The 27,453-nt window shown below is 46.3% G+C and overlaps 1 protein-coding gene across 1 annotated transcript in view; it reads left to right on the top strand.

The window, feature by feature from the left end:
* Positions 1-27,453, top strand: part of OSBPL3 (oxysterol binding protein like 3) — a 207,598-nt gene that overhangs the window by 97,186 nt on the left and 82,959 nt on the right. The window contains exon 2 of the mRNA XM_056118561.1: positions 4,670-4,905. Coding sequence (XP_055974536.1) covers positions 4,813-4,905 — 93 coding nt within the window. The 5' untranslated portion in view covers positions 4,670-4,812. The remainder of the gene's footprint in view (positions 1-4,669; positions 4,906-27,453) is intronic.

Here is a 27,453-nt window from a genome sequence, read left to right as displayed (position 1 = left end):
AAACTTTCATGATTGCATTTCAGTCAAACAATGTTCAAGTACCCATCGCTCCACCAGTGCCTATTCTCCACCGCCAATGTTCCCAGTATCTCTCCCACCACCCCCACCCCTTCCCATCCCCTGCCTTTGTGGCAGGCTCACTTCCTCTTACTCTCTCTGTCCTTTGGGTGTTATGATTTGCAATACACATGTTAAGCGGCCATCATGTTTGGTCTATAGTCTACTTTTAGCATGCATCTACTATCCCGAGCGATCCCTCCAACCATCATTTACTTAATGTTCCTTTCTCCATCCCATCTGCCTTTTTCCCCAGCACATGAGATTGGCTTCCAAGCTGTGGGGCAGTCCTCCTGACCCTTATTTCAACTGTACTTAGGTGTTAGTCTCAAAGGGTATTTTAAAGATAAAACCAAAAACATATCCCGGACTTAACCTTTTTCTTTTTTATTTACTGGTGGTGATGGGGTTTGGGGCCACCTCTGGCGATACTCAGGGGTCAAGGATCAAACTACGTTCATGTATGGAAAGCAAGTGCCTTTAACCCTGTTCTAGGTCTCTGGCTCCTTGAATACTTTTACGAACGAATATAGAAGACCAGAAAATGGATATTCCACTATAATTTTAATTTTGGTGTTAATTCAGGACACAGCTTTTCTTCACATCTTATTGGAAATTGGGAATGAGTTGGAACTCTATGCCCTCTGGTTTGCCTGAAACTTGTGTCCAAGGATGCAAGCAAAACCTGTTTCTCAAGCAAGACACAGCCGAGTGCGTGGGTGCAGACCCACAGGCTGCATGGATTAATAAATAGCTGTGTTCTATGACACTGTTTCCAGTCTACTAGTTAATATCAAATTGCCTTTTTAAAAAGAGGTGGATGACTAGCCAGTGATGATGAATAATGTGATTTTTCTCTTTTTGAGTGTGTCTTGCTCCCAAGTAAGCACAATGCTTAAAAATCTGTTCACACTTGTGTTACATATTTAGGGAAATGTTAAACGTTGAAAGACAAAAATGTTTTAAAACTCCCTAGACTCATTTGTTTTCGGTTGCAAGAGGAGTAGAGGATCTTATCTTCTGCTGCCTATGCTGCTTTTAGGAAACTGGGGGAGAGGGAACGGAGCTAACATCTGTTGGATGTCTATTCTAGTCAAGCTCAAACCTTTGTCTTCTTTTTCTCCTTTAGTCCTCATGACCCACCATCTCTTTCATTTGAAAAAGTAAAAAGTCCTGAAGATCAGGGTGTTCATACATTTTTAAAGGGGTACAGAATGTGTATTAAGTGCATACTACTTTAGGATTGCATGCGGCCAACCTGTGTTTGATTCTCGGCATCCTGTATGGTCCCCTGAGCACGTCACACCAGGACTAATTTCTGAGTGGTGGTTAGTTAGGAGTAATCCCTGAGCATCATGAGTGTGGCTCAAAAAACAAAATGAGAGAGAGGCAGAGAGAGAGAGAGAGAGAGAGAGAGAGAGAGAGAGAGAGAGAGAGAGAGAGAAGATACCATTTCATATTGAGATCAGGAACTCACGAGAGCCAGGTTCAATTCCTGATGCTGCATATGGTCCCCAGAGCAGTATCAGAGGTCAGCCCTGAGTACCACCGGTGTGGCCCCCTAAATCAAACCAAACACACATACTGAGGTCCAACTCTAAGTTTGCTTCATTCTGTGTGCGCGTGGGAGTGTGTGTGTGTGTGTGTGTGTGTGTGTGTGTGTGTGTATGTTCTTTGCATGTTTTGACAAACTTGTATTCTTTAATAACTCAAGTTTTCTGAAATAGGTCTTAAGGTCAGCCTTTGTTGCCACCAGGGTTGGCTTTATTCTCCCCATTCTTGATAGAACTTGGACTTCTCTGTTCCCCTGAGATGAGAATGGTTTCCTGTGTCTTATGCCCATTGGACCTTCAGCTGACCAATCAGTTTTCTACCTTAGCAACCCAAGTGACAGCGGACCCGGCTCATCTCAAAGGCACAAGTGGTGTATTTCTGAATGGATCTGAATGCTTGTGCAGAAGCTGAGGTCCGGCTGAGACACGGGCAGGAGGGGTTGCTGCTGGACCCTCAGCTCCTGCACAGGATTTGCTCCTGCCAGTCAGAGCAGCGGCAGTAGGTGCCGGAATCTTCCCTGGAGTTGCCAGTGCCAAGGTGAAATTTCATACAACTGTCTCTGTGTTTTAAGATTTGTTCATCTTATGATGTGAGGCTCGCTCTTTCTCTCCCTGGTTTTTGGGCCAAACCTGGTGATTGCTCAGGGGTTATGCCTAACTAACCACTCAGCGGTCACTCCTGACAAGGATCAGGGGACCATATGAGGTGCCAGAGATGGAACGTGGGTGGACTACGTGCAACACTCCCCATCCCCCGCTGTACTATCTCCAGTCCAGTGTGGCTTCGGTTTCATAAAAAATAAGGGAAAGATACAAGGGAAAAAAAAAAGAATGAAGGGTGAGATAATTGGATGTTGTAAGCCTTGAGTACCACCAGGTGTGGTCCAAGCTCTCCCCAAACCCAGCCCCACCCAAATAAATGAAGTAACTGGAGAGCAGAGACTTGGCCCCCAGCCCTGCCCTTGGTTGCTTCCGACTGAAACTGAGCAGGATGGTGATAAAGGGGCCCTTTCCCAGAGCCTCTGGACAAAGTTCTATTTCTGAGTGTGGCAGTTTCAGAGTTCATGGGACTCTTTATTGTCTTCCTTTAATTTAGTTTTAGTTTTGCCTCTCCTTTCTTCACACGTGACAGTCTGCCCTTCCTCCCTCCCCTCCCCCCAGGATCTCAGCCTTTGACCCATTAACACCCCGGCTGCAATTTGTGTTTCTCATCATTAAATAATGAGCTTCATTAAATAATCCCTCCTTTCTTCCAATCCATCTAAGATAAAGTTGTGAAATGAACAATAAGTAATTTAATTTTCAACTATATAGCAGGTTTTTCTTTTTTCTTTTCTTTTTACCATCCCAGTTCAAGAACCTGGTGTACATATTTGGTAGTACAGTCTGCCCATTGGCACGTCCAAATGTGAGCCACTGGGGTCAGCACCAGGGTCAATGATCAGGGACACTTTTGGTGCACAAACAGCCACCCTGGCTGCTGTGAGACCCCTACTGTGGAGTCAGTCATCATGGTCACAGCACTCTCACTTCATCATCTGATGTTTCCTTTTATTTTCCCTGACATAGCAACAGTTTTTTGGCATAAACAGTAACAATAATGAGTCTCATTCCTCTGGCCCTGAAGAGCTTCCAATACGGCAGCGTTGGGAAAGATGAGTAAGGAGGGGCTGCTAAAATCTCAGGGCTGGGACGAATGGAGACGTTACTGGCGCCCACTTGAGTAAATTGATAAACAACGGGATGAGAGTGATACAGTGATACAGTGATACAGTGAACAGCCAACACGGTTGTTGAACTATTAATATAAGAAAGAATATTTGGTTCAGGGGCCATACCCAGTGGTGCTTAGAGCTAACCCCTGAGTCTTAGCTCAGGGATCTTTCCTGATGGAGTTCAGGGCACCATATGGGGTATGGGAGATCACCCTGGGTTGGCAGCGTGCAAGGCAAGTACTTACCCACTGTACCATCTCTCCAGCCCTACAATTATTATATTTTAATGCTGCCTGGTGTTTTGTTTTGTATTTGGGTCACAGCTGACAGAGCTCAGGGCTTATTCCTGGCTCTGCACCCAGGGATCACTGCTGGCAGGACTCAGGGATGCTATGGCATTCTGAAGATGGAGCTTGGGTTAGCCACATGCAAGGCAAGAACTTTATCTGCTGTACTATCTCTCATGCCTCTGGGTAATATAATATTGTGCTTAACTTGAGGAGAATCTGCCTAGCCATATTGCATGGAATAATGGCCTTCCACCCTTTCCAGCATTTGTTATTTTCTGTTTATTTTGGGTTGCAGATTTCTATGAAGCTATCCTAGGGGGAAAGAAGTGGTACCTCACTGTGACTTGGGATGGGTTTTCAAGTAGTGATTATTTATGTGTCTTATGTATGTGTCTGGACCCAAAATAAAGAAATCCTTCCTTCCTTCCTTCCTTCCTTCCTTCCTTCCTTCCTTCTTGTTGTTGTTTTGGTTTTGGGGCCACAGCTGGCTATACTCAGGACTCACTCTTGATTCTGCACTAGGGATCACTCCTGGTATTGCTCAGGGAAGAGTATGTGGTGCTGAGGATCAAACCTGTGTGGGCCATGTGCCAGGCAAGCGCCCTACCTACTGTTCTATCACTCTAGCTTCTGGACGCAAATTTTCTAAGTGATGTTCGTGTGCCTGTTGTACTGCTGAACTATAGACAAACCACCATCATTTCCAGCCAGAGAAAAGAGAAAGTGTCTTTTCCTTCATTCGCCCTGGTAGCTAATCACTTGTATTTGTGATGTGTATTGTGTCATTTGTATTGTGAATAAATTATTTATTATATTTTCATTGTTGAGTCGCTATAAATTAGAAAGTTTCATTGTTGTTCCTGAGTTTCAGGCATACAATGTTCCATCATCAATCTCTTCACTGGTGTCCACTACCCTCCACCAAGTCCTCAGTTTCCCTCTTACCCCCACAGCCTGCTTCTAAAAGCGGGCATATTTACCTCCTTTCAAGGACATCATCATTAGAGATGATGTCTCTGGATTTCCTGCTAATTCTTTGTTTGTTGGTTTTTAGGAGTTTCCTCCAGCTCATCTAAAATGCTTTGAAAGCGGATTGAATATAAGCCGAGTTCCAGCCCGTGTGGACCGTCCATACTCTGCTCCTCTCCCTTCTGATGGCCTTTGACTGGCTGGAGGCCCAGTGACCACCAGCTCACGATGAGTGATGAGAAGAGCCTCGGGGTGTCCCAAAAGTTGGTCTCGCCTTCCAGGAGCACCAGCAGCTGCTCCTCTAAGCAGGGAAGTCGGCAGGTAAAGTTGTACAAATTTCCACCTCCCAGAATTTTGTAGATTGAAATGCATGCATCTCTGAGAAACCCTCCTGCTCAGCTTCTGAGCATTTTCCCATCCTCAGTGCCTCATTCTGTGAGAAGAGTATATTTCAGGCGATAAGGCTGCTTGGGCACCTGCCAGATGGGAAGGGTGGACTGAGCTCTCTGCATTATTTTATTCCATTCTTGCCACTCTCCTCCAACACAGATGTTAATGCCCCCATTTTCACTGTGAGGAAGGTGAGTCAGACCCATGGAGCTGCTTGCCCAAGGACACACAGTAGTAAGAACAGAGCAAGAAATCAAGAAATTGATGCTCCGCCCAACTGCAAACCCACACCTTTCCTTGACGCCTGCTAACTGAAACAGAACAATCACATTTCCAGTCATTAGAACCCACCACCCCCTCTCTGCCAGTCTTTCCCTTCCTTTCACCGAACCTCGTTGACAGCGTTCTCTCTTACAAATCATACCTGCCTCTTTCCCCTGCACCGTAAGGGCATAGTGAACAGAGGAGCGGTCCAAGGACTGAAGCAAGAGGAAACTGAAAAAACAGGACCATCAACTCTGAAATAACTGTCGGCTAATTATACGTTGCTTCTTGGTTTTCTCGCTAATAAATCCGTTGGCAGAATTTGCTGGGTTTTAGATCAGTGGCAGCAATGCACTCTAATTATAATTCCTCCACTTTCAGAGAGAGAGAGAGAGAGAGAAAGAGAGAAGGCTGTCACAAGGCCCGGGGTGTTGCAACCTGTCCAGCCTCGGAGCCCTTGCAGGCCCTGCTGGCTGTGTGGGCACTACCCTGCCCCAGGGGTTGCCTGCGCCTGACAATTGCCCAGACTCCTTTGTTCCAAATTTGGAAGCAACAATTAAGCAACCTCCTGCCTTAGACATGTTCCCACATTTCTGACACATCATACCGGTCTCTCCACTTGAACACAGCAGGGACAGGAAGCTGGCCACCTCTCAGTCCTGCTTCCTGTTGCCCAGATCTGTTCTTTTTGACAAATTACTTTTTTTTTTTTTACATAGTCCTGACAGGCAGGACTGAACAGTCCTGAGATGGCAGGTCAAGGGGACAGGTCATGAAGATGCATGACCCCCTCTTCCCCTTCCAGGGATTAGGATAAAAAACGTCTTTCATATGGTTATTATTGAAAATAAATAATAAAATTATTTGTTTTATTAAATTAAAATCCTCTGGGGTTTAAAAAATATATATGATGAGGGGAAAATGACTGTCGAGGGTTGGGCACATGTTTTTTAGTTAGGTTCCATCCCCAACACTGCATCGTACCCTGAGCCTTCAAACAAAAACAAAACATAGTAAGACTAAAATGAATTCCGGTCTAATGCATTTGGGTTCCTGGGAGTTCCAGTTTTTGAGGGCAGCTTTGTGTACACACTGTCAGCTCCCATGGGGATATTTCCCTCCTTAGGCCAAAATTCTGCCTCGCATTAGAGTAGAATGTGCTCACCCTACACTCCTTTTCACCTAATGTTCCTATTGCTGTGTCCACAGATTCATTTCAGTAGCATGTGTGCATCTGAGCAGCACAAGCACATTCTCAGAACCTTTTTTGTGTGCTGTGCAATACTATCGACTTGGTTTCCACAGGCATGTTTTGTGGCTACATCGTAGGGAGTTTGTGGAACATTTTTTCCTGGCTTCAACTAGTGACGCCATCATCTGAGGACCTCCTTTTAGAGTTAGGGCCATTATCTACTTTTATATGAACTTATTGGAGGCTGGAGAGATTGCACAGCGGGGAGGGTGTTTGCCTTGCACCCAGCCAACCCAGATTTCATCTCCAGCATCCCATATGGTCTCCCAAGCACTCCTAGGAATAATTCCTGAGTGCCAAGACAGGAGTAGCCCCTGAACATTGCTGAATGTGACCCCCCACTCCCCAAAACAAAACACACACACAAAGAACTTACTGTTAATTTAAAACTGTGGTAGAGTGGATGGATAGTCGAATGCATTTTATCCCCCAATTTTAGCAAGAATCGACCTTTTACAAAACTACTGTTAAAATTTCAGGACATGTTTTTTATTCTGCCTGCTTTCCACCACCCCCCCACGCCCATCAAAGAGAGCTTTTTGGGTTTCAGATTGATGTGGTTTATCTTTCTTTATGTTTTGGTAGTGGTGGTGGTGGTGTGAGGGAATCTCTCAAGGGACCCTTCCTGGCAATACTTGTCCACCAGGCCTGAGACTCAGCATGAGGACCCGAGTATACGGTGCTGCTCTGCCCTGCAGTGACAGGCATTACCTGGCCACCCGGTGGGGCTCTGAGGCTGCATCTGGCAGTGCTCAGGGGGCCATGTGGTACTGAGTGTAAGGTCTATCCCAGTGCATGCAGGGCTCTGCCCCTCACCTCCTTGCCCCTGACAGAGCTTTTCTGTCTGTGTGGTTCGCCTTGGGAGTCCGTGCCCTTCCTGCCATCACAGACTGTCTCATATTGTCTCTTACAGCCACAGAGGAGCAGGGACCTGGTCTGGGGCCTGGGCTGCTGTTGGTTCTGGCACTTAGAGAAGACAGCTCTAGCCAGGAGTCTTGGGTGCTGAATACAATGATGATGCCATGGTGCTCAGGGATCACTCTGGCAGAGGAGATGATCAGATGTGGTGCCAGGGATTGAACCTGGGTCAGCTGTGTGCAAGCAGTACCTTAACTCTTGCTCTGGCCCATGAATCTTAGTTTTGTAACCCATGACCAAGTTTTGTCATTGTACTTCCTTTTACAGTGAAGGACTTTTGTTCCATGACAGTGAAAAAGTATCCAGGACCCACCCTGATTGTGCCTTGCATGGCCCATGTCCCCATGATGAGACTGTGTTGGTCTCCTATTGCCTCTCTGGGCAAGTGCATGATCAAAGTCCCCCTATCGCTGTGATGTGGGTTTTCCCCACATGCTCTGATTTCTAATAGTGAGCCTCATTCAGGCCTCAGCATTTTGGGGGGACAGTTTCAGCCCCATTTGCTCACAGAAGTAGAACCCCTGGGCACCTCTATCTACCATAGGCTTGCATTTCTGTGTGTGTCTGCACCATGGAGATATGTAATCTTGCTTTTATTGCATAGACCAAACCCTCTCCCACCCCACAAAAGAAAAGAAAAACAGACATGACAGCTTTCTCAAATTATATAGCTTCATAACACTGTGTGTTTTACATGGGACATGAATAGTGATCGGGAATGACCACGAATCAACAAGTGTGGCACAAAGACTTCGCTTCCTTTAGTAATTTTCACTTAAACACCCATCCAGCATTGTCGTGTGACTTGGAGAGTCTCTGTGCTCCAGCCCCGCTGGCCCTCTTCCAATATTGAATGCTGAATTTGCCTTTGTCCTTGTTCCTTGAACTGAACTTGAACTTGCCCTCAGCCGACTCGTGTAATCTCCAAGATCTGAGCGTTTGTGTGTATTTGCTCCCCTAAGCGTGGATCTATGCTAAAGGAGTTTCTTTCTTGAAGGAAAAAATATTTATGACCTGTGTAATAAATGTGGTCTATTTTCACTTTTATATCTGCCCTAAAACAGAGTTTACAATGAAGGGCTGGAACACGCAGGGAGGAAATTCTGTCCTCTTTCAAGTGAAGTTCTGGGGCTTTTGAGATCTTAAAACTGGCCTGCCTCATCGTTCCAGCATGGAGGCAGCTAGAGCCTTACCAAGATTGTTTTGGGAAGAAGCTATGCATAGTGATTAGAACTTGAATTCTCCAACTTTGCCTCTGGCCATTTCTTATTTCTGCGAGCTTAAACTCTCAGCTCTTAGGAGTAAATACTGGGATATTAATATGTTATTTTCTCACAGGATTATTGTGAGGATTAAATGAAAAGTACTTGGGGCCTGGGTTAGATTCCCAGAACCCTGGGTTAGAGTCTCCAACACCATGAGGTCTCCCAAGCACTGCCAGGAGTGACCCTTGAATACTTAATAGTTTGTTCCCCCCCAAAAAAAAAACCCCGAAAACACATGGCATTAAATCCAAGGCTGGATTTATAGTAGGCACAGTAAATATTAGCATTCATTTTTATTATCATGTTTATATTAACTTGTGCTTCAGTCTTATTTGTGGAAGAACGAAGTGTTCCTAGTGAATAGTTATTCATATCCCCAGTTAACTTTCTTTTCTTTTTCTTTTTTTCTCTTTTATTTCCTTTGTGCGTGTGTGTGTGTGTGTGTGTGTGTGTGTGTATGTTTGTATGTGTGTGTGTTTTGGGTCATGCCCAGTGATGCTCAGGGGTTGCTCCTGTCTCTGCACTAGGAATTACTCCTGGTGGTGCTCAGGGGATCCTATGGGATGCTGGGGATCAAACCCAGATCAGCCTCGTGCAAGGCAAATACCCTCCTTACTGTCCTCTCACTCCAGCCCCTCCCCACTAACTTTTGAAGGCAACCTGTCTGCCCCCGTTTATGTTGGGCAAAGTCTAGCAAAGTACACAATGCCTACTTGAATACATACTTGAAAATTTTCTAAAATTGCCTACTCTTTACACATTACAAAATTCTTTTAGGGAAGAATGAAGAATGAGACAGAATGCATCATAATCGGAGGAACTCTAATATCTCCTGGACTGGCTGGGCTTGAGGCATAATCTGTTCCCCCAAAAGTGAAACAAGTAGGCAGGTTCTTACCATGTCCTAGTCTACTGTTTCTTGGGCTTCGATGAGTGAGTTGTTACCCTTTCCCCATCCCAGCCTCCTTGCCAGTATCTGTGTAGGTGTGAATTTGGTCATTATTGCATGGATCATTGTGTTGAAAATTCTGCTCCAGGTATGAGTTAAGTGAAAGAGGACAAGGGCCGTATTTTTAGGTCGGTGTGTGGGCACCAGACTATGAGAGGCAGCTTGTGTTCCACACTCATCACCCCTTGTTGTCCATAGAAAACTGAATTCAAGAGAATCTCTGCTGCTGTTTTTTTTTTTTTCTTATTTATTTTATTAGTGAAACACCTTGAGGAACAGTTGTAGACTTACAAATTTTTTGCTTGGGTTTCAATTTATTTATTTATTTATTTATTTATTTATTGAATCACTGTGGGAAAGGTTACAAAGCTTTCAGGTTTATGTCTCAGTCATGCAAATATCAAACACATTTCCCTTTACCAATACTTATTTTTTACCATGAAGAACCCCAATAAAACCCCACCCCCCACCCCTCCCCGTCCCTGTGAGGCAGATGAATTCTAGTTAATACTCTATCTGCTTTGATTAGATTCATTGTTTCAATAAAAGATTCACCACTATTATTTAGAGTTTACCCCCCCCCCCCCAAATCAGACATGCTGAAAAAGCATTGTGAAGTGATTTGCTTCCTACAGCTGGGTTCAAGAATTAAATGTTGGTTTTGGATTTCTGCTATTTTACCTATTGACCCTGGAAGTATTTCTACTGAAAGTCAGATAGTTAAGAAATTGGTTTCTGTGTTCTGGAGTCGTGGCCGTGCTGGAGAGCCGCTCGCGGGGGGACCGGTGGCCTTGGTAGGGCGTGAAGGGCGGAGCGAAACGCCCCCCTTCCCATGAGGTTTTAGTCGTCCCCACACTCCCGGCTCATACCTGCTGTCCACAAGGCTCCCATGTGGCCGCCATCTTTCTTTCCAGAGGGAGGAGGGCGGAAGGGAGCAACACCCTTTCCCCTCCGGGCAGACATGATGGCCTGGATTAATGCATAGTCCTTTCACTTTTCTGCTCCAAGCTGCTGGGTTCTGCATTAAGTCCTTGTGCTTCTGGGGCTGTGGCTGTGCTGGAGAGCCGCTCGTGGGGGGCAACTGGTGACCTCGGTAGGGCATGAAGGACGGACCAGAACGCCCCCCTTCCCATGAGGTTTTAGTCGCCCCCACACCCCCGGCTCATACCTGCTGTCCACAAGGCTCCCATGTGGCCGCCATCTTTCTTTCCAGAGGGAGGAGGGCGGAAGGGAGCAACACCCTTTCCCCTCCGGGCAGACATGATGGCCTGGATTAACGCATAGTCCTTTCACTTTTCTGCTCCAAGCTGCTGGGTTCTGCACTAAGTCCTTGTGCTTCTGGGGCTGTGGCTGTGCTGGAGAGCCGCTCGTGGGGGGCAACTGGTGACCTCGGTAGGGCATGAAGGACGGACCAGAACGCCCCCCTTCCCATGAGGTTTTAGTCGCCCCCACACCCCCGGCTCATACCTGCTGTCCACAAGGCTCCCATGCGGCCGCCATCCTTCTTTCCAGAGAAGAGAGGGCGAATGGGGCAACACCCTTTCCCCTCTGGCAGACTTGATGGCCTGGATCAACGCATAGTCCGTTCACTTTTTTGCTCCAAGCTGCTGGGTTCTGCATTAAGTCCTTGTGCTTCTGGGGCCGTGGCTGTGCTGGAGAGCCGCTCATGGGGGGCGACTGGTGACCTCGGTAGGGCGTGAAGGACGGACCGGAACGCCCCCCTTCCCATGAGATTTTAGTCGCCCCCACACCCCCGGCTCATACCTGCTGTCCACAAGGCTCCCATGTGGCCACCATCTTTCTTTCCAGAGGGAGGAGGGCGGAAGGGAGCAACACCCTTTCCCCTCCGGGCAGACATGATGGCCTGGATTAATGCATAGTCCTTTCACTTTTCTGTTCCAAGCTGCTGGGTTCTGCATTAAGTCCTTGTGCTTCTGGGGCTGTGGCTGTGCTGGAGAGCCGCTCATGGGGGGCAACTGGTGACCTCGGTAAGGCGTGAAGGACGGACCGGAACGCCCCCCTTCCCATGAGGTTTTAGTCGCCCCCACACCCCCGGCTCATACCTGCTGTCCACAAGGCTCCCATGCGGCCGCCATCCTTCTTTCCAGAGAAGAAAGGGCGAATGGGGCAACACCCTTTCCCCTCCAGCAGACTTGATGGCCTGGATCAACGCATAGTCCGTTCACTTTTCTGCTCCAAGCTGCTGGGTTCTGCATTAAGTCCTTGTGCTTCTGGGGCCGTGGCTGTGCTGGAGAGCCGCTCGTGGGGGGCGACTGGTGACCTCGGTAGGGCGTGAAGGACGGACCGGAACGCCCCCCTTCCCATGAGATTTTAGTCGCCCCCACACCCCCGGCTCATACCTGCTGTCCACAAGGCTCCCATGTGGCCACCATCTTTCTTTCCAGAGGGAGGAGGGCGGAAGGGAGCAACACCCTTTCCCCTCCGGGCAGACATGATGGCCTGGATTAATGCATAGTCCTTTCACTTTTCTGCTCCAAGCTGCTGGGTTCTGCATTAAGTCCTTGTGCTTCTGGGGCTGTGGCTGTGCTGGAGAGCCGCTCGTGGGGGGCAACTGGTGACCTCGGTAGGGCGTGAAGGACGGACCAGAATGCCCCCCTTCCCATGAGGTTTTAGTCACCCCAACACCCCCGGCTCATACCTGCTGTCCACAAGGCTCCCATGCGGCCGCCATCCTTCTTTCCAGAGAAGAGAGGGCGAATGGGGCAACACCCTTTCCCCTCCAGCAGACTTGATGGCCTGGATTAACGCATAGTCCTTTCACTTTTCTGCTCCAAGCTGCTGGGTTTTGCATTAAGTCCTTGTGCTTCTGGGACTGTGGCCGTGCTGGGGAGCCGCTCGTGGGGGGCAACTGTTGACCTCGGTAGGGTGTGAAGGACGGACCGGAACGCCCCCCTTCTCGTGAGGTTTTAGTCGCCCCCACACCCCCGGCTCATACCTGCTGTCCACAAGGCTCCCATGCGGCCGCCATCCTTCTTTCCAGAGAAGAGAGGGCGAATGGGGCAACACCCTTTCCCCTCTGGGCAGAAATGATGGCCTGGGTTAACGCATCGTCCGTTCACTTTTCTGCTCTAAGCTGCTGGGTTCTGCATTAAGTCCTTGTGTTTCTGGGGCTGTGGCTGTGCTCCAAACTTAACTCTGATTTTCAGGGAGAAAGATTGGGTGGTTTACTTCTCATTGATCACTTTGTATATAGAGAGATGTCGCGGTTTTGAGAAAAAGTCCTTGTTCCCGCATACTCGAGCTGTGTTTGTAGAGGCTTCTGGTCACTGGGGTTCCATCTGGGGGAGGCGGGATGCGGCACCTACTCCATCTGGAACTTGCCGGTGATCTCGGCTCTTTTTGGAACCTTTTTTTTTTTTCCCCCTCCCGGATCTGTGGTTCCCGCACCCTCCATGTGGTCCTTAGGCTGAACGCTTCAAAGATGGCGCTGGGGGGCGGGCTGTGGGCGTGACTTCCGGAATCAGAGGTTACCTGGGAGGTGTAGTCCGGCAGATTTGAGAAAAAGTCCTCGTTCCCGCATACTCGAGCTGTGTTTGTAGAGGCTTCTGGTCACCGGGGTTCCATCTGGGGGAGGCGGGATGCGGCACCTACTCCATCTGGAACTTGCCGGTGATCTCGGCTCTTTTTGGAACCTGTTTTTTTTTTTTTCCCCCCCTCCGGGATCTGTGGTTCCCGCACCCTCCATGTGGTCCTTAGGCTGAACGCTTCTCTGCTGCTGTTTTTATGTTTTGGTATAGGAGGAACTTCACGCAGATCAACTTGGTCTCGTTTTTTTCATCTGTACAATGGAGACAAAACTCCATCAAGTCCTGCCTTCTTTGCAGGAATGTTGTGAGAGAACATTGAGTGTCTGCACGGGCTCAGAGATCCTAAAGCTGTTTGGAGAAAGGTCCTCTGGATGCAGAGGGTCAGCTCCCTTTCCTCTGGCTACTACCAGAAGCACAACCAGATGGCTGGTTTCAGAAGCCCTGTGCGGAAGAATCAGTTCTTTCTGCAGCACACTGTTCCTCAGATGCAGAGGCTGATAGCACAGATTCCCCTTAGCTTACTTCTCTGAAAGGCAGACATTCCTGGTTGGGATAGCTTGGTAGGTGATACTTTTGCATCTGGGCATGCCCAAAATATCCCATGAAAGTTCATGATAATAGCATTTCTAGGTCCCCTTTTGGATAATGGCGGGATGGGGATGGGGCAATCGTTTTAGGAGTTTATTTTCCTTGTAGGAAATTTGTAGCTAATGGGAATAATACAGAGACTATCTGCGATACTTAGGGGTTCCTCCTGGATCTGCACTTAAGAACTGCCCCCGGTGGTGCTTGGGGAAACATTTGGGATGCCAGCGATTGAAACTGGGTTGAGCATATATAAGGCAAACACTGTACCCATTGTTCTCTCTCATGAGCCCCTCTTCTGGCTGACTTAATCCTACCCCATCATTTATAGTGTTCAAAGCCCACCTTCTTTTTTTTTTTTTACTTTTTGGGTCACACCCGACGATGCACAGGGGTTACTCTTGGCTCTACACACAGGAATTATTCCTGGTGGTGCTCGGGGGACCATATGGGATGCTGGGAATTGAACCCGGGTCAGCCGCGTGCAAAAACGCCCTACCCGCTGTGCTATTGCTCCAGCCCCAGCTCACCTTTTTTTAAATTATGAAAACCTTCATTTAAATTTCTCTAACACTTTAAAATGATTTGTAGGTGCATATGCTGCCTGAGCCCATGTCCTGCTTGTGCCCACATGACCGAGCACATGGGTCACCCGCATCTCACCTCTTGAGATGTGAACCTTCATGTTTCCATATCTAATGCTGGGAAGTGTTAGGAGCTCTCTGCATCTCTGAAGAAGCCCGCGTATGCTCTCTCACTTTTTCTCCCTCCACTCCCTTCCTAAAAACCTCCAAATAAAATTTAGTTTTTCTTAACAAAAATTATTTATGTAGAAATAATATGTGCTCGAGCCCGGCAAGCTACCGATAGTATTCCATATGCCAAACACAGTAACAACAAAGTTTCCAATTGAGACATTACTGGGCCCGTTCGAGCAAATCGACGATCAACGGGAGGGCCTTTACCTTTACCTTTAATATGTGAGCCCTGTAGAGCATTTCCAAGGCATATGCGACAGGTGACTTGCAGCCCTTTCATTTTCTTGGGCAGGGCAGCTGATGGGGGAGTTCAAAATCATGACACTGGTTGCACAAGGTCATTGTGACATTGGGTGATGGGAATGGCAGGTGGTGAGAGTCAGTTTATGAGAGAGGGGGAGCAGAGGAAGAGGGATCCCCAGTTCTCCCACATCCTCAGACAGAGCTTGGGAGCAGCCTCCACAGATGCTCTGGGAATTGTGAGTTTGTCTATCATCACATGTACTACTTCCCTCTTCTCTCTGGCACAACTAATTCTCGCCTTGTGGTTGGAAGGGTTTATGCTCCTCTACCATTCCTGTTCACAGAACCTTTTAGCTCTCACAGTGGCTAGCAGCGGGCTTTTCACATGGCTGATGCGGCCTATTGGACTGAGTTCATGAAAGCCCAGAGGCAAATTTCCCTCCACTGGGGCAAGCAAGTGTATTTGCTCAGAAACACTTGGGCAATGGGAGCTCAAAGCTTACAAATCCCTCATCTTTCTCACTCTTCTGCCATAGTGAGAGAAGCTTAAGTGAAAGCAAAACCTCCCTATTGGGCCTTTTCTGGAGAATGATGAAAAGTCCCAAAGACTTTCTATACTTGGGGGTTTCTGAACCTTTTGCTCTATTGGAAAATTGGGCCAGAACTAAAGACTATCTTTGATACACCAACCCTTCCTATTGGGTGATCTTGCCATGTTCTTTCAAACCTCTGTGAACTTAGTGGTCCAACTATGAAACTTGGGTAATTATACTTCTGAGAATGAACTGAGATAATAATAACCATGAAGTTCCTAGCCAGCCCATGGCAATGCAATTAAGTGTAGGTTAAAGGAATGAATGAACAAACCCGCAGTGTATGGTAGGTAGAAAGATTTTTGTGCACAAAACTCTGGCAGTATTTGATAGGCTAAAGGATAGTATCGCTCCCAAGTGGGAGAGAGAATTACTATTTCAAAACTTGGCAAGTGTAAGTAATGCATTATCTCTTATCTTTTCCCGATGCCTCCTTATGTTTCTTGCCTAGGTCTTTTCTTTGTTGGGGAAAGGGGTGTCGGGGGTTGGGGAAGGAATCTCAGGAGTGCTAGGAATTACTTCCAGTTCTCTGTTCAAGGGTTACATTGGTGGTACTTAGGGGACCCTGTGATGCTAGGGATCACACCTAGACACCCCAAATGAGAAGCAGAGGCCCAACCCGTTGACTCTCTCTTTGGCCCATTCTGCCTAGAACTTTCAAGATAATATATTTCAGAAGGCAAACTGAGCTATATGCAGATAAAGAGGTAGGTTTTGTTTTTATTGAAAGGGACTGTTTTCTGAGTTTTTTCTTCCACCAGCATGTAATGAGGATGTATTATTCAAAGTGTCTGGGCAGGGATATATGAAACTACAAAGGCCGTCAGAGGCACAGAGCAAAACTGTCAGCAATTTTAGAGACAGACTGTGGGTTGAGAAAGAGCAAGGCCTCTTGCTGTGCATGCGTGCGTGCATGCGTGCATATGTGTGTGTGTATTGCCAGCAGTTTTTCAGTTTTTCCTGTAAAGCAGGAGCCAAAAAGTGAAATAGCTGACAAATGCTCACCTTAGGGGACTGACTCGTAGGGAAGACACCTGTGGCTGGGTGGTCTTATATGAATCTGCAATTTGCTCTTGTCACCCTCCCAGGTGGCATTTGAGCTCTCCCAGGGTCATCTGATGAGAGTTCATTTTTGGAGGCTGCACTTCTGGGAGCCAGGCTGTCTGGGCCCCATGCCAGAATCCAAAAGGCATGGGAGTTGAACTGGGAAGAAGTTGCCAAGAGATAAAAAGTAAATTAAAGTGTTAATACTCAGGTGTCCAGACAACCTGGTATTGAACATGCTTGGTCCTACTTACATCTTTTAATTCTAATGCCTTTAGAGATGCAGAGAGTTTCTGGCTGCCTTTGGTTAAGTGTTGGCTACATAAACATCCCATGAAAGATCAGTTGAGGGATCCAAAAGATAGGAAAGCAGGTCAGGCACTTGCTCACTACAGAACCTGGTCCCATCCCCAGCTTTGTAAGTGATACCCTGAACCCCTCTATGAGTGATCCCTGAGCACAGAGTCAGGAGAGAGTCCTGAACACCACTGGCTCTAGCACAAAAACTAAACAAAACAACCTTCCTTCCCCAAAACCAAGAAAAGTGGGTTGGACAGAAGGGACTTGTAAATATCACAATGATTTTCCCTTACTCTATTATGTCACCCAAGAGGAGGAGCAGTGAGCATGGACTCAGATGTCCTGGGTTTAGCTCTGTGACCATTTCTAAGTGGCTTGACTTGGGGCAAGTTTCTTAGCTCCTCTGTGCCATGATTTCTTTTTCTTTTTCTTTTTTTTTAAACGTTTATTTAGTTTGTTTTGGTTTGGGAGCCACATCTGGTGATGTTCAGGCCTTACTCCTGGCTCTGCATTCAGGAATCACTCCTGGCAGGCTCATGGGACCATAGGGGAACCCAGGGCTAAAATCTGGGTCAGCCATATGCAAGGAAAGAGCCTTCCCTGCCCTCCTATCGCTTCAACACTGTGCCTGACTTTTTTTTTCTTTTTGGGTCACACCCAGCATTGCAGAGGGGTTATTCCTGGCTCATGCCCTAAGGAATTACTTATGGCAGAGTTCAGGAAACCATATGAGATGCTGGGAATTGAACCCGGGTTGGCCACATGCAAGGCATGCATCATACCCGCTGTGCTATCACGCCAGCCCTGTGCCTTGACTCTTAAGAGGTGTGCAAATGGCTGCACAGAGTAAGTGCTGTGTGTTTCACTCGTGAAGCGTTCACCTTCCAGAAGGAGCAGGTTCTTCCTCATTTCATTGTTTTGGCTTCAGACTTGGTGGCACAAGCAGAAGTCAGTCATCTTGGCTTCTCCCTAAGCTGCTCTGAGGGTAAGAGGCACAGGGGACACTGGAAGTTGACATCAGTCCCATAGCATTTTCACAGCATGCAACAGTCCTCCCTGCCGGCCTTTGGTAGCTCAGGCATCTCCGAGCCCTGCTGTCTCTGCCTCACTGATTCAGATATGACGCTGATATGTGACTGGGAGCAGGCGGCCGTCTACTGGGAAAATACAGAGATTGTTATTTTGGGGGTCCACAGCTGGCAGTGCTCAGGGGTTATTCCTGCCTCTGTGCTCAGGGATCACTCCAGGAAGAACTCAGGGGACCATACAGGTGCTGGGGTCAGTCCCGTGCAAAGGCAAAGGACCCTCCAGGGACACACTGCTCAAGTTTTCTTTAGACATTCACTCCAGCTCCAGAGCCAGCAGCCCTACTGAAGCTGAGATAGGGATTGTCCCTCCCTACCTCCCTCCCTTCCTCCCTCCCTCCCTCTCTCTCTATTTTTTATTATAGTTTAGGGAACATGGTTACTATAGTGTTAATATTTATAGCATTGGTGTACAAAATTACTGCACCCCCACCACTGCCAAAGTGCCCCTAGATTATGTAATCCTCCACCTATGTCACCTCTTATCTGCCTTTTCATATTCTATCCCCCACCTGTCTCCCCACTGGTTGGTGTGCAAATTGCTGAGTATTGTAATACAAAGTCAAGGGTTTATTATTGTTTGATAGAGTTTATTTCCTTGTTTTGACAAGGCTCAGTTCTTAATATGTTTCCACTCTGAGTAAGTGTTTTTTTTAAAAAACAATAGTAACAACAGATCAACAAACACTTGCTATAGAAGTGAAAAGTTCAATTCAGATGACATATTTGAGTTGGCAGGACTTCTTTGTTACTTTCCTGGTCCACAAATGATGAACTGTCAGCTCCTCTCCACAGAAGAACAGAAGGAGCTAAACTCTTCAAACACTTCTGAAAGTTGCTGAACTGTCTGTACTGTTCTATCATTCCAGAATAACGAGCATTGAAATCTGTATTTTCTTTTTCTTTTGGTGAGTTTCAGAAATGCTGCTTGGATAGTCACTTTATTCTTTGTCTTAAGAACTTGAATTCATTCATGATTGACATGGCTATAGTGCAGGAAACAGGAAAACAACCAGCATTTTTTTTTTCTCCGTTTTGTTTTTGTTTGTTTGGGGACCATACCTCATGGTGCTCAGGAGTAACTCCTGACTCTGTGCTCAGGAATTGCTTTTGGTGATGCTTTGAGGACCATATGGGCTGGTGGAGATAGAACCTGGGTTGACCAAGCACAAGGCAAATGCCTCACCCACTGCACTATCACTCTAGGTTCAACAGGGCATGTTTTTGTCATGAGCACAAATCACTAGCTATGCAGTTACTGGAATGTTTCCCTCCCCCCCTTTTTTTAAAATCTAGGAGTATTGCTATTTATTCAGCCATTGATTAGGCTGATTGGATTGGGCATGAACTCCATATTACTTTTTTCCCCCTTTTTTGTAAATCTATTTATTGAAATACCGTGAGAGCAGTTACAAAGCTTTTGGGTTTAAGTCTTGGTCATACAATGATCAAATACCCGTCCCTTCACCAGTGCCCATTATCCACCACCAAAACCCCCAGTATACCACCCATCCCACACCCTCCCCCTACCTGTGGGACAGATGATTTCCACATTACTCTCTCTCTACTTTGATTACATTCAATATTTCAACAACAAACCCACCTTTATTATTTGGGATTTTACCCCAACACTCAGATCTGCTGAAAAGGCAACAGTAGACAATTTGTTTTCTGTTGCTGGTTATGAATAACATATGATGGCATGTGGCCACAGTAGTGGCAGCGCAATTTTGAAATTCTGAAATTTTAACAATTAAATCTGGAGGGATTTACCAAAACCTGCTGGGTTCTGAGATTTGTCTCTGAGTCTCTGGGATCATGGTCATTAAGCAGTTTGATCAGGAACCAAAGAGGCCTTGCCTCCAATTATATAGCTGAGCCAGAGGTGGTTTGTTGGTGTGTCTCCCACATACCTAACTTTTGGCCGATTACTTTCTTGGTAAACTTGGCCCCAACTTGTTGGGGTCTGGCCAAAGGTACAGCGGCAATTTTGGGGTATCTGGAACTCTGAAGGCGCCATCAGGCTGCTGATGCACTCGCCTCACAGTGGTATGTTCCTTAGAAGCTTCAGCTGAAAGTATGAAAGGAACAGAGTTACTGGCTTTTTCATAGAGAAGTAAAGTCCAGCTCTACTTCAGACACAGGGTGGTGTTAATTTCAAAGTCAAGAAATGGCCAAGCTGTACAGGGTTGTAAACCAAGAGCCTTCCTAGGGAGACCTACACACCAGGACCTCTCAGCCAGCCTCTGCCCCTAACATAAGCCACATCAGCACTTCTCTGATCTCTGCACAGTTGAGTCATGTTTCTGTCACCTCTGTCCCTGCAGCCCCTGTTCCCTTGTTTACGAGGTTGGCTGAGGCCTTTGTTCAGAGATGTCCACCTCCCAATCACAGGGTGTCCCCATAAGTAGGAAAAGGATTTTTTTAAAAATTATTTTTATTTTATTGAATCACTGTGAGATATAGTTACAAGCTTTCATGTTTGAGTTATAATCACACGTTGATCAAACACCCATCCCTCCACCAGTGTGCATTCCCCACCACCAATATTCACAGTGTATCCCCACTTTCCCACCCTCCCACTGTCTCCATGACAGACAATATTTCCGATACTCTTTTTCTTCTTTTGGGCACTGTGGTTTGCAATGAAGATATTGAGAGGTTATCATGCTTGCTCCTTTATCAGATTTCAGTATACATCTCCCATCCCGACCGATTCCTCCAGCCATTATTTTCTTAGTGATCCTTTCTCTATTCCATCTACCTTTCCCACCACCCACCCACCCACTCCTGCTCATGAGGCAGGCTTCCAGCTATGGCGCAATCTTCCTGGCCCTTATGTCTACTGTCCTTGGGTGTCAGTCTTGTGTTATGTTATTTTATACTCCACAAATGAGTGCAATCCTTCAATATCTGTCCCCCTCTTTCTGACTCATTTCACTTAGCATGATACTCTCCATATCTATCACTTATAAGCAAATTTCATGACTTCATCTCTCCTAACAGCTGCATAATATTCCATTGTGTAGACGTACCAAAGTTTCAGGAAAAGGGTTATTGTAGATGTATTTAAGATCCTGAGACATGAAGAATGGTTATCCAGGGTTACAATAAATTCAGTGACCAGAAGTCCTGGAGAAGAAGGTGGTGTGACAATGGAAGCAGAGGAAGGAATGACATCAGTTTCAGCCCAGGAAGTCCAGTAGCCCCTAGTGACAAACAGAGGCAAGGAGATGAGTGGCAGAGTTCTCCACACTTGTAGGTGTGATGTGTTCAGAAGCAGGACTGGGGTCAGTGCTCAGGGAGGCCCTGGCACACAGGCAGCTATCTACAGGCCCATAGGCTGTTTCTCCCCAGCAATGGAATTTCCCAGCACCTGCCTCAGCCCAGGCTCTGCTCTGTTGCTCCACAGCATAAGCTAATATCAACACTTCATCTCCGAATACCGCACAGGTCCTCTGACACCGTAGAACTAGGTAGTGCTTAGAAAGGGGGAGGAGAGGGGGCACTGACTAAGGTCGAAAGGTTTGGGTTTTAGTCTTCATTCGTTTTCTTCAATATTGGGGTCCTTTGCTAATCGTTTATAGCTAAGAGGCCTCATTTTTGATGAAAGAGTTGGGAAATATTGCTACATTCTCTTTCAGATTCTGAGATGGGAAAAATAAGTGTTCCGTGATGCTGTTGAAGGAAAGAAATCATTCTGATGTACCCTGAAAGGAAACCCAGAGGGGGTGGTTGAGTTCCTCGGGGACAGAGTGACATTCTTACCCTGAACAGCCCCGGAATCTGAGTGCTCCTGGAATCTGAGTGCCTCTGGTCTCTCAGCCTCATCTTTCATTCCTTTTTTTTTTTTTTTCATTTTGGGTCACACCCAGCGATGCTCAGGGGTTATTCCTGGCTCTGCACTCAGGAATTATTCCTGGTGGTTCTTGGGGGACCATATAGGATGTTGGGGATTGAACCCATGTCAGCCACATGCAAGGCAAACGCCCTACACACTGTACTATCCCTCTGATCCCTTGGCCTCGTGTTTCTCAAACCTTCACACTTAGAGCATCAGGCCAGGGACTGTTCCAAGGAGAACAGTGAAGTTAATGCTAATTGTTTTTCTTTTTTTTCTTTTATTAATGCTACTTGTTTTTGCTTGCTTATTTTTAGAAGACCTTATCAACTGATATTTTATTTTGTTTTAACTATTGTTATTGGGTGTGGGTGCTTCAGGGCTACTCCTGTTTCAGGGTTCAGGGGACCATGATTGCACAGGGATCAAATGCAAGCCTAGTACATGTGAGATAGCTTTGGCCTTCTGAGCCGTCTTCCAGCACATATTCACCTGGCCTAAGCGAAACTCTATATCCATTAGAAGATACCCCGTGGCTCATTTATTCTGACCTCATTCCTAGTCTAGTCTTCCCATTCACTGCAGCTCTCCTGGTCTCTGACAGAGTCCTCCCATGACCAGGGAAATGGCTCTTTTCTCGAGAAGCCCATGGGTTTCTCAGAGTTCTGATTACTAACTAGACACGCCATTGTTTGTACAGTGCTGGGATCCAGAGCTTTGGAACTCCCAACCCGTTAGTCCTGCTTTTGCCCTCAGATCAATGCAGTCAAGTCCCAGTTCTTCAAGACAGCCTGGTCTGGTCTGGTCTCTGGGCATGTGAGTCCCCAGTGGACTTCTCAGTGTGGTGGGTGCCGAAGCTGGGGCCTTGTTCCAGGCCTTCTGAGCTGAAATCTGCATTTTCTCAAGACTGTCAGGGATCAGTGTGTACAAATGTAGTTTGAGCAGCGCTGTAGTAGATCACAGTCTACCTCTTCCACTATTTTTTCCCTTTTCCTTTGCTCTCACATTTAAAGCATGCACTCTGTCCCTTGAAGCTATTCCCCCCAACCCTAGTATGTTCTTTTGTTTGTTTGTTTGTGGGCCACATCTGGTGGTGCTCAGAACTTGTGGCTCTGTGCTCAGAGATCACTCCTGGTGTTACTTGGGGGACTTTATGTGGTGCTGAGGATGGAATGGGAATAGGCTTTGTGGAAGGCAGGTGTTTTAATCTTTGTCCTGTCTCTCCAGTCCCTAGTATGTTCTTTTAATTGCTATTGCTGTTATATCTGCTGGTGTTCACAAAAGCTTAGTTCAGGAAGGAACTCTTGACGAGGAACAATAGTTCTAACTTTCCATGATTGAAACATCAGCCGTTAAAACTGTTATTGTTGTCGCCAAAATTCTCTGGATGCAGATTTCCATGTGTTCATCATATTTCCATAAAGGATGAGATTGCTGATCTGGAGGCCATTAAAATGAACAAAACCCTTTTTGGTTTTGTGTTTTGTTTTGTTTTGTTGTGGGCGGGGCACACCTGGCAGTGCTCACGGGTTTCTCCTAACTCTGCACACTCAGGAATCACACCTGACAGTGCTTGGGGAACCATATGGGATGCCAAGGATCGAACCTAGGTCGGCCACAAGCAATGCAAACACCCTACTTTCTATACAATCTGGTCCTAATGATTAAAAACCTTTTAAACGGGGCTCCTTGTGATTTAATGCTGGGCCATCCCTCGTGGTTCTTTTTATTTTAACGATTTAATGCTGGGTCTTCCCTTGTGGTTCTTTTTATTTTAAACTAGACTAAATAAATCACCAGAACTTCCTACTCACTGTCAAGACAGCCACCAAACTGGCACAGCACTATTCAACTGCTGGAGGAGAGAGGAGACCCCGGTGTGTTTTTAGCCTCCCTTTAGGGCAGAGATGGAAACGCAGCCTCTGAAAGGTGCAGGGACCAGGCTGGGGCAACAGCTGCGCCAGAGGGAAATGCTTTCAATACGTGCACTCAGCAATATGGAAATGAACTTGGCCCGTTCAATCATGAACATGAATAAATGCTTAGCTGCCTTTCCAGCCACAAAGCAGCTTTCTATATTTGGCGCTCTTAGACATTCAGTGAAACAGACTGAATTTAACGCTGGATGACAGTGCCAGACTAACTTTAGTCAGACTCACCCCCAGACTGTAAAAGCCTGCTCCCCCTCGACCCTGTCACAGTTTCCTCTCTCTACTGGAGGATTCAGGTGTGCTTTGAGCCCCATATGTCTGGCAGAGCATCAGCCGGGCCGTGTTAGCTCACTAATTGTGTGTCTCAGGGCATCCTCACTAGTTACAAGGCCACAGATCTGTCGGGTCTCAGTTGGTACTTTCCTCAGACACCCATTGCCTCTAGCAAGAGACCTCATGCATCTTGGCCTGTTTCTGACCCGAGGTCCAATTCACTGCAATGCAGCCCATTTGGTTGAAGCTCCTCACCTTTCCGGTGCATGGGCATAGGACAATGGGGCCCTAGAAATGATGGTCGAGGTTCCTTGGTTCTTGGGGAACCAGGGTGGATGAGCGCCTGGGTTAGGTTGATGGTGGGGAAGGGAGAAGGGCCATAAAGGATACACATTTGAAAATAAAATCAATTGGCATTACTTATAGTAAAATAATAACCCCCTTGTGATTTCTCAGTGACTTTACTACTCTCTGTCTTGCCTGGCAGTCTTCCTTCCAGAATCTGTGCCAAGTTCAGCAGTGGTACTTAACCCTATCATTCCAGTATCCCCATATTATAATTTGAACTGCCTGCCACTCACCTCAAGTGAAATGCATTATTAATATATTGCATGGATAATTCTGAAAATATTAATGTAGTGCTTTACTGTCATGTATTAGAAAGTGGTAAGTGTAAGGACCAGAGGATTCTTGCCTTGCCTGTGGCCAGCCAGGGTACAGTCTCCACATATGGTCCCAGAGGAGCTCTGCCAGGATGAGCATGGAACCAGGAGTAAGCCTTGAGCACCTCTGGATGTACCCTGCCTCCTAATACCAAACAAACCTCATCAGGGTGGAGACCCAAAGTTCCCCCAGGATTATGCAGCCTTGGAGGGCGCAGGACTGCCTCCACAGAGTCTCTGGATCGGTGCTGACTCATTCAGACAGACATAATGCAAGGATGGTGGTAGGTGGGGAAGCTTGAGTGGGATTTGATGGTGAGCCCAGAAAAGGCCGGGGTGGCCTCAGTCAAGGAGAGCCCCTACTCTCTCAAACACTTCACCTCTTTTGTTGTTCTTTTAAAAACTGGGTCAGTTTCAAGTTTAAGCCCAGATAGAAAATAAAATAATCAGGGGATGGAGTGATAGCACAGCGAGTAGGGCGTTTGCCTTGCATGCAGCCGACCCGGGTTTGATTCCCAGCATCCCATATGGTCTCCTGAGCACCACCAGGGGTAATTCCTGAGTGCAGAACCAGGAGAAACCCCTGTGCATCGCCAGGTGTGACCCAAAAAGCAAAAAAAAAAAAAAAAAAAAAAGAATAATCAGAAAGAGGATGCTTTAGAGGAGAAGTACCAACTCTTTTTGACATTTCTGCCATTAGAACCAACCAGTCTACTCATCCTCTACCCTCCATGTGGGCACATTAGTAAGCTTTATACGGTGCCACAGGAAGTCAGGAGGAATCTAGTTCCAAGAGGAATCCTTGAAACTTATTTGAAATTCAGTTCCAGTTTTCCTTTAAACCATAGGTATGATCTCATTCCAATTTTTTAAGAAAGTTTTGTAAAGTATATAACAGTGTCTAATTCTTCTTGGCATTTGCAGTTTTCACAATCAAATGTACTAAGGAAATGTGATGGATTGTCTAGTCTTTACACTCTTTGTGTTTCTTGCTGGGCTGGAGCGATAGCCCAGCGGGTAGGGCGTTTGCCTTGCATGCGGCCAACATGGCCGACCTGAGCTTGATTCCTCCACCCCTCTTGGAGAGCCCGGCAAGCTACCGGGAGTGTCTCGCCCGCACGTCAAAGCCTGGCAAGTTACCCGTGATGTATTCAATATGCCAAACACAGTAACAATTGTCACAATGGAGACATTACTGGGACCGCTCAAGCAAATCGATGAACATCGGGAGGACAGTGACAGTGACAGTGTTTCTTGCTGCTTGAGAATCTTAAAGCAAACAAATCAAAGGAGTTTTATTAAATGCTCTTACAGTATTTTCTAGAACAATTGGAATCTTAGATTTTTATTTAACAATATTGACATACATAATGTCACTTTCACAAATATGGATGCACTTTTTAATTTGTATGTAGTCATTTAGTCCAAAGATACTAGTAGAGCCCTCCACTTTCTCAAACACTTCATTTTAAATGCTTGCTGATTGGTGATCCTGCAAGAACATAAATCTGTTTGCAGTCTTGTTCCAGGAGCAAGTTTATCCATTTGCCAGCTGGATTTACAGGAGGGCAGGCACTTTGCAGAAATCAGAACTGGAGACTTGACACCATCAAAGAATCTGTTGTCCATTAGGGATGGACTTTCATGTCATATATATGTGTCTGAATCATCGTGAAGCTATGATAAGCTATAGATGGAAATTCAAGGGATGAAATATTACTTTCCTCTGAAGAAGATTTCCTGGAGGAGATTCCTGAAAAGACTCATGAAAGATCTATCAACTTGTGATCCTTTAAATTTTGAGGGCTGTTTTTCTGAGCTGAAATATATGCAGATTCATAATATACATTCCCACATTTATTGTCTGGGTGTAACTGCATCATTGCTAATAATTGCTATGACGAATTATCTTCAATATTGCTACCTTTCTAAACAAACCTCCTCTGACTCCAGATCCAAACCTAAGCTTGGCTTTTTCCTTTTTCTAAAAGGATTGCCCTTTTGCAACTCCAGGTCCTGGAGTGCATCTGTTGGATGAATTCTGGACCAGTGCTATCAGATAAACAGTGATTCTGTCAGAATGGCTCACTAAAAAGTTCAGTCACTAAAGCAAGCCTTCTCGTCACCAGGTGTTCCTCCTGTAGTAAATCTGAGGACACAGAGCCAAGCACTCCTGGGCTTCTCATTAGACATTCCTGGAATCAAATATAATTGCTTCTGCTCCCCTCATGGTCCAGGTTTTCAGTCTGTCTTCCCACCCTACTAGCCTCTACCTGTACCCCTTGGAAATTTGAATGGGAGCAACTTTGTCCACAAAAGTCACTCTTGGCCACAAAATCTTATTTGTTGCAAAAAGTCTCTACACCTCACTTTTCATCGCAATCTTATTCCAGATAGCTACCACAGGAGAACAACCTAACTGTCCTTTGGTCAGATGAAAAGATAAAGGAAATGTGGAAAGCAGGATGAAAAAGCATGCTGCAGAACTGCCTTTTCACTGCTTCCAGATTTCCCATGTTCAAATGTTCAAATGCTTAGAATGTGAAGATATTAACGCAACTAAACTGTGATTTCAACCATGTTTACCAACTTGCATCCAGTCGCATATTTTTTCCGCCAGTTCCTAAGCCATTTCCCCCCTCCCTTCCCATCCCCGACCTCCTGATGTCTGTAGCTTTTGATTAAAATTCAGAGAGAAGTCTGGTGGTGAGGGAAAAGCAGCTGCGATGATGTCCACGGGAACCAAAATAGAACCGAAAGTAAAAATCTTTACCCTCAGACGTGGTCATCAGGGTTCATGCACTGGAAGAGAAAAATATTTCTTTCTGAGAGAGCTTTAGGGGGAGAGAAATCAAATTAAATCTATAAAGTCCAGGAACTGCACAGAAATTAAATTAAAATTTCTCCTTCCCAGCAAACCCAACTGGGCTCATCATTTTGGATAGATTTGTTGATGGGATAAAGTGCT

This window comes from Sorex fumeus, unplaced genomic scaffold, assembly GCF_029834395.1.
Source record: "Sorex fumeus unplaced genomic scaffold, SorFum_2.1 ptg000037l, whole genome shotgun sequence".
NCBI lineage: Eukaryota > Metazoa > Chordata > Mammalia > Eulipotyphla > Soricidae > Sorex > Sorex fumeus.
Note: the sequence above shows the minus strand (reverse complement) of the source record. Positions and strands in the feature narration are given on the sequence as shown.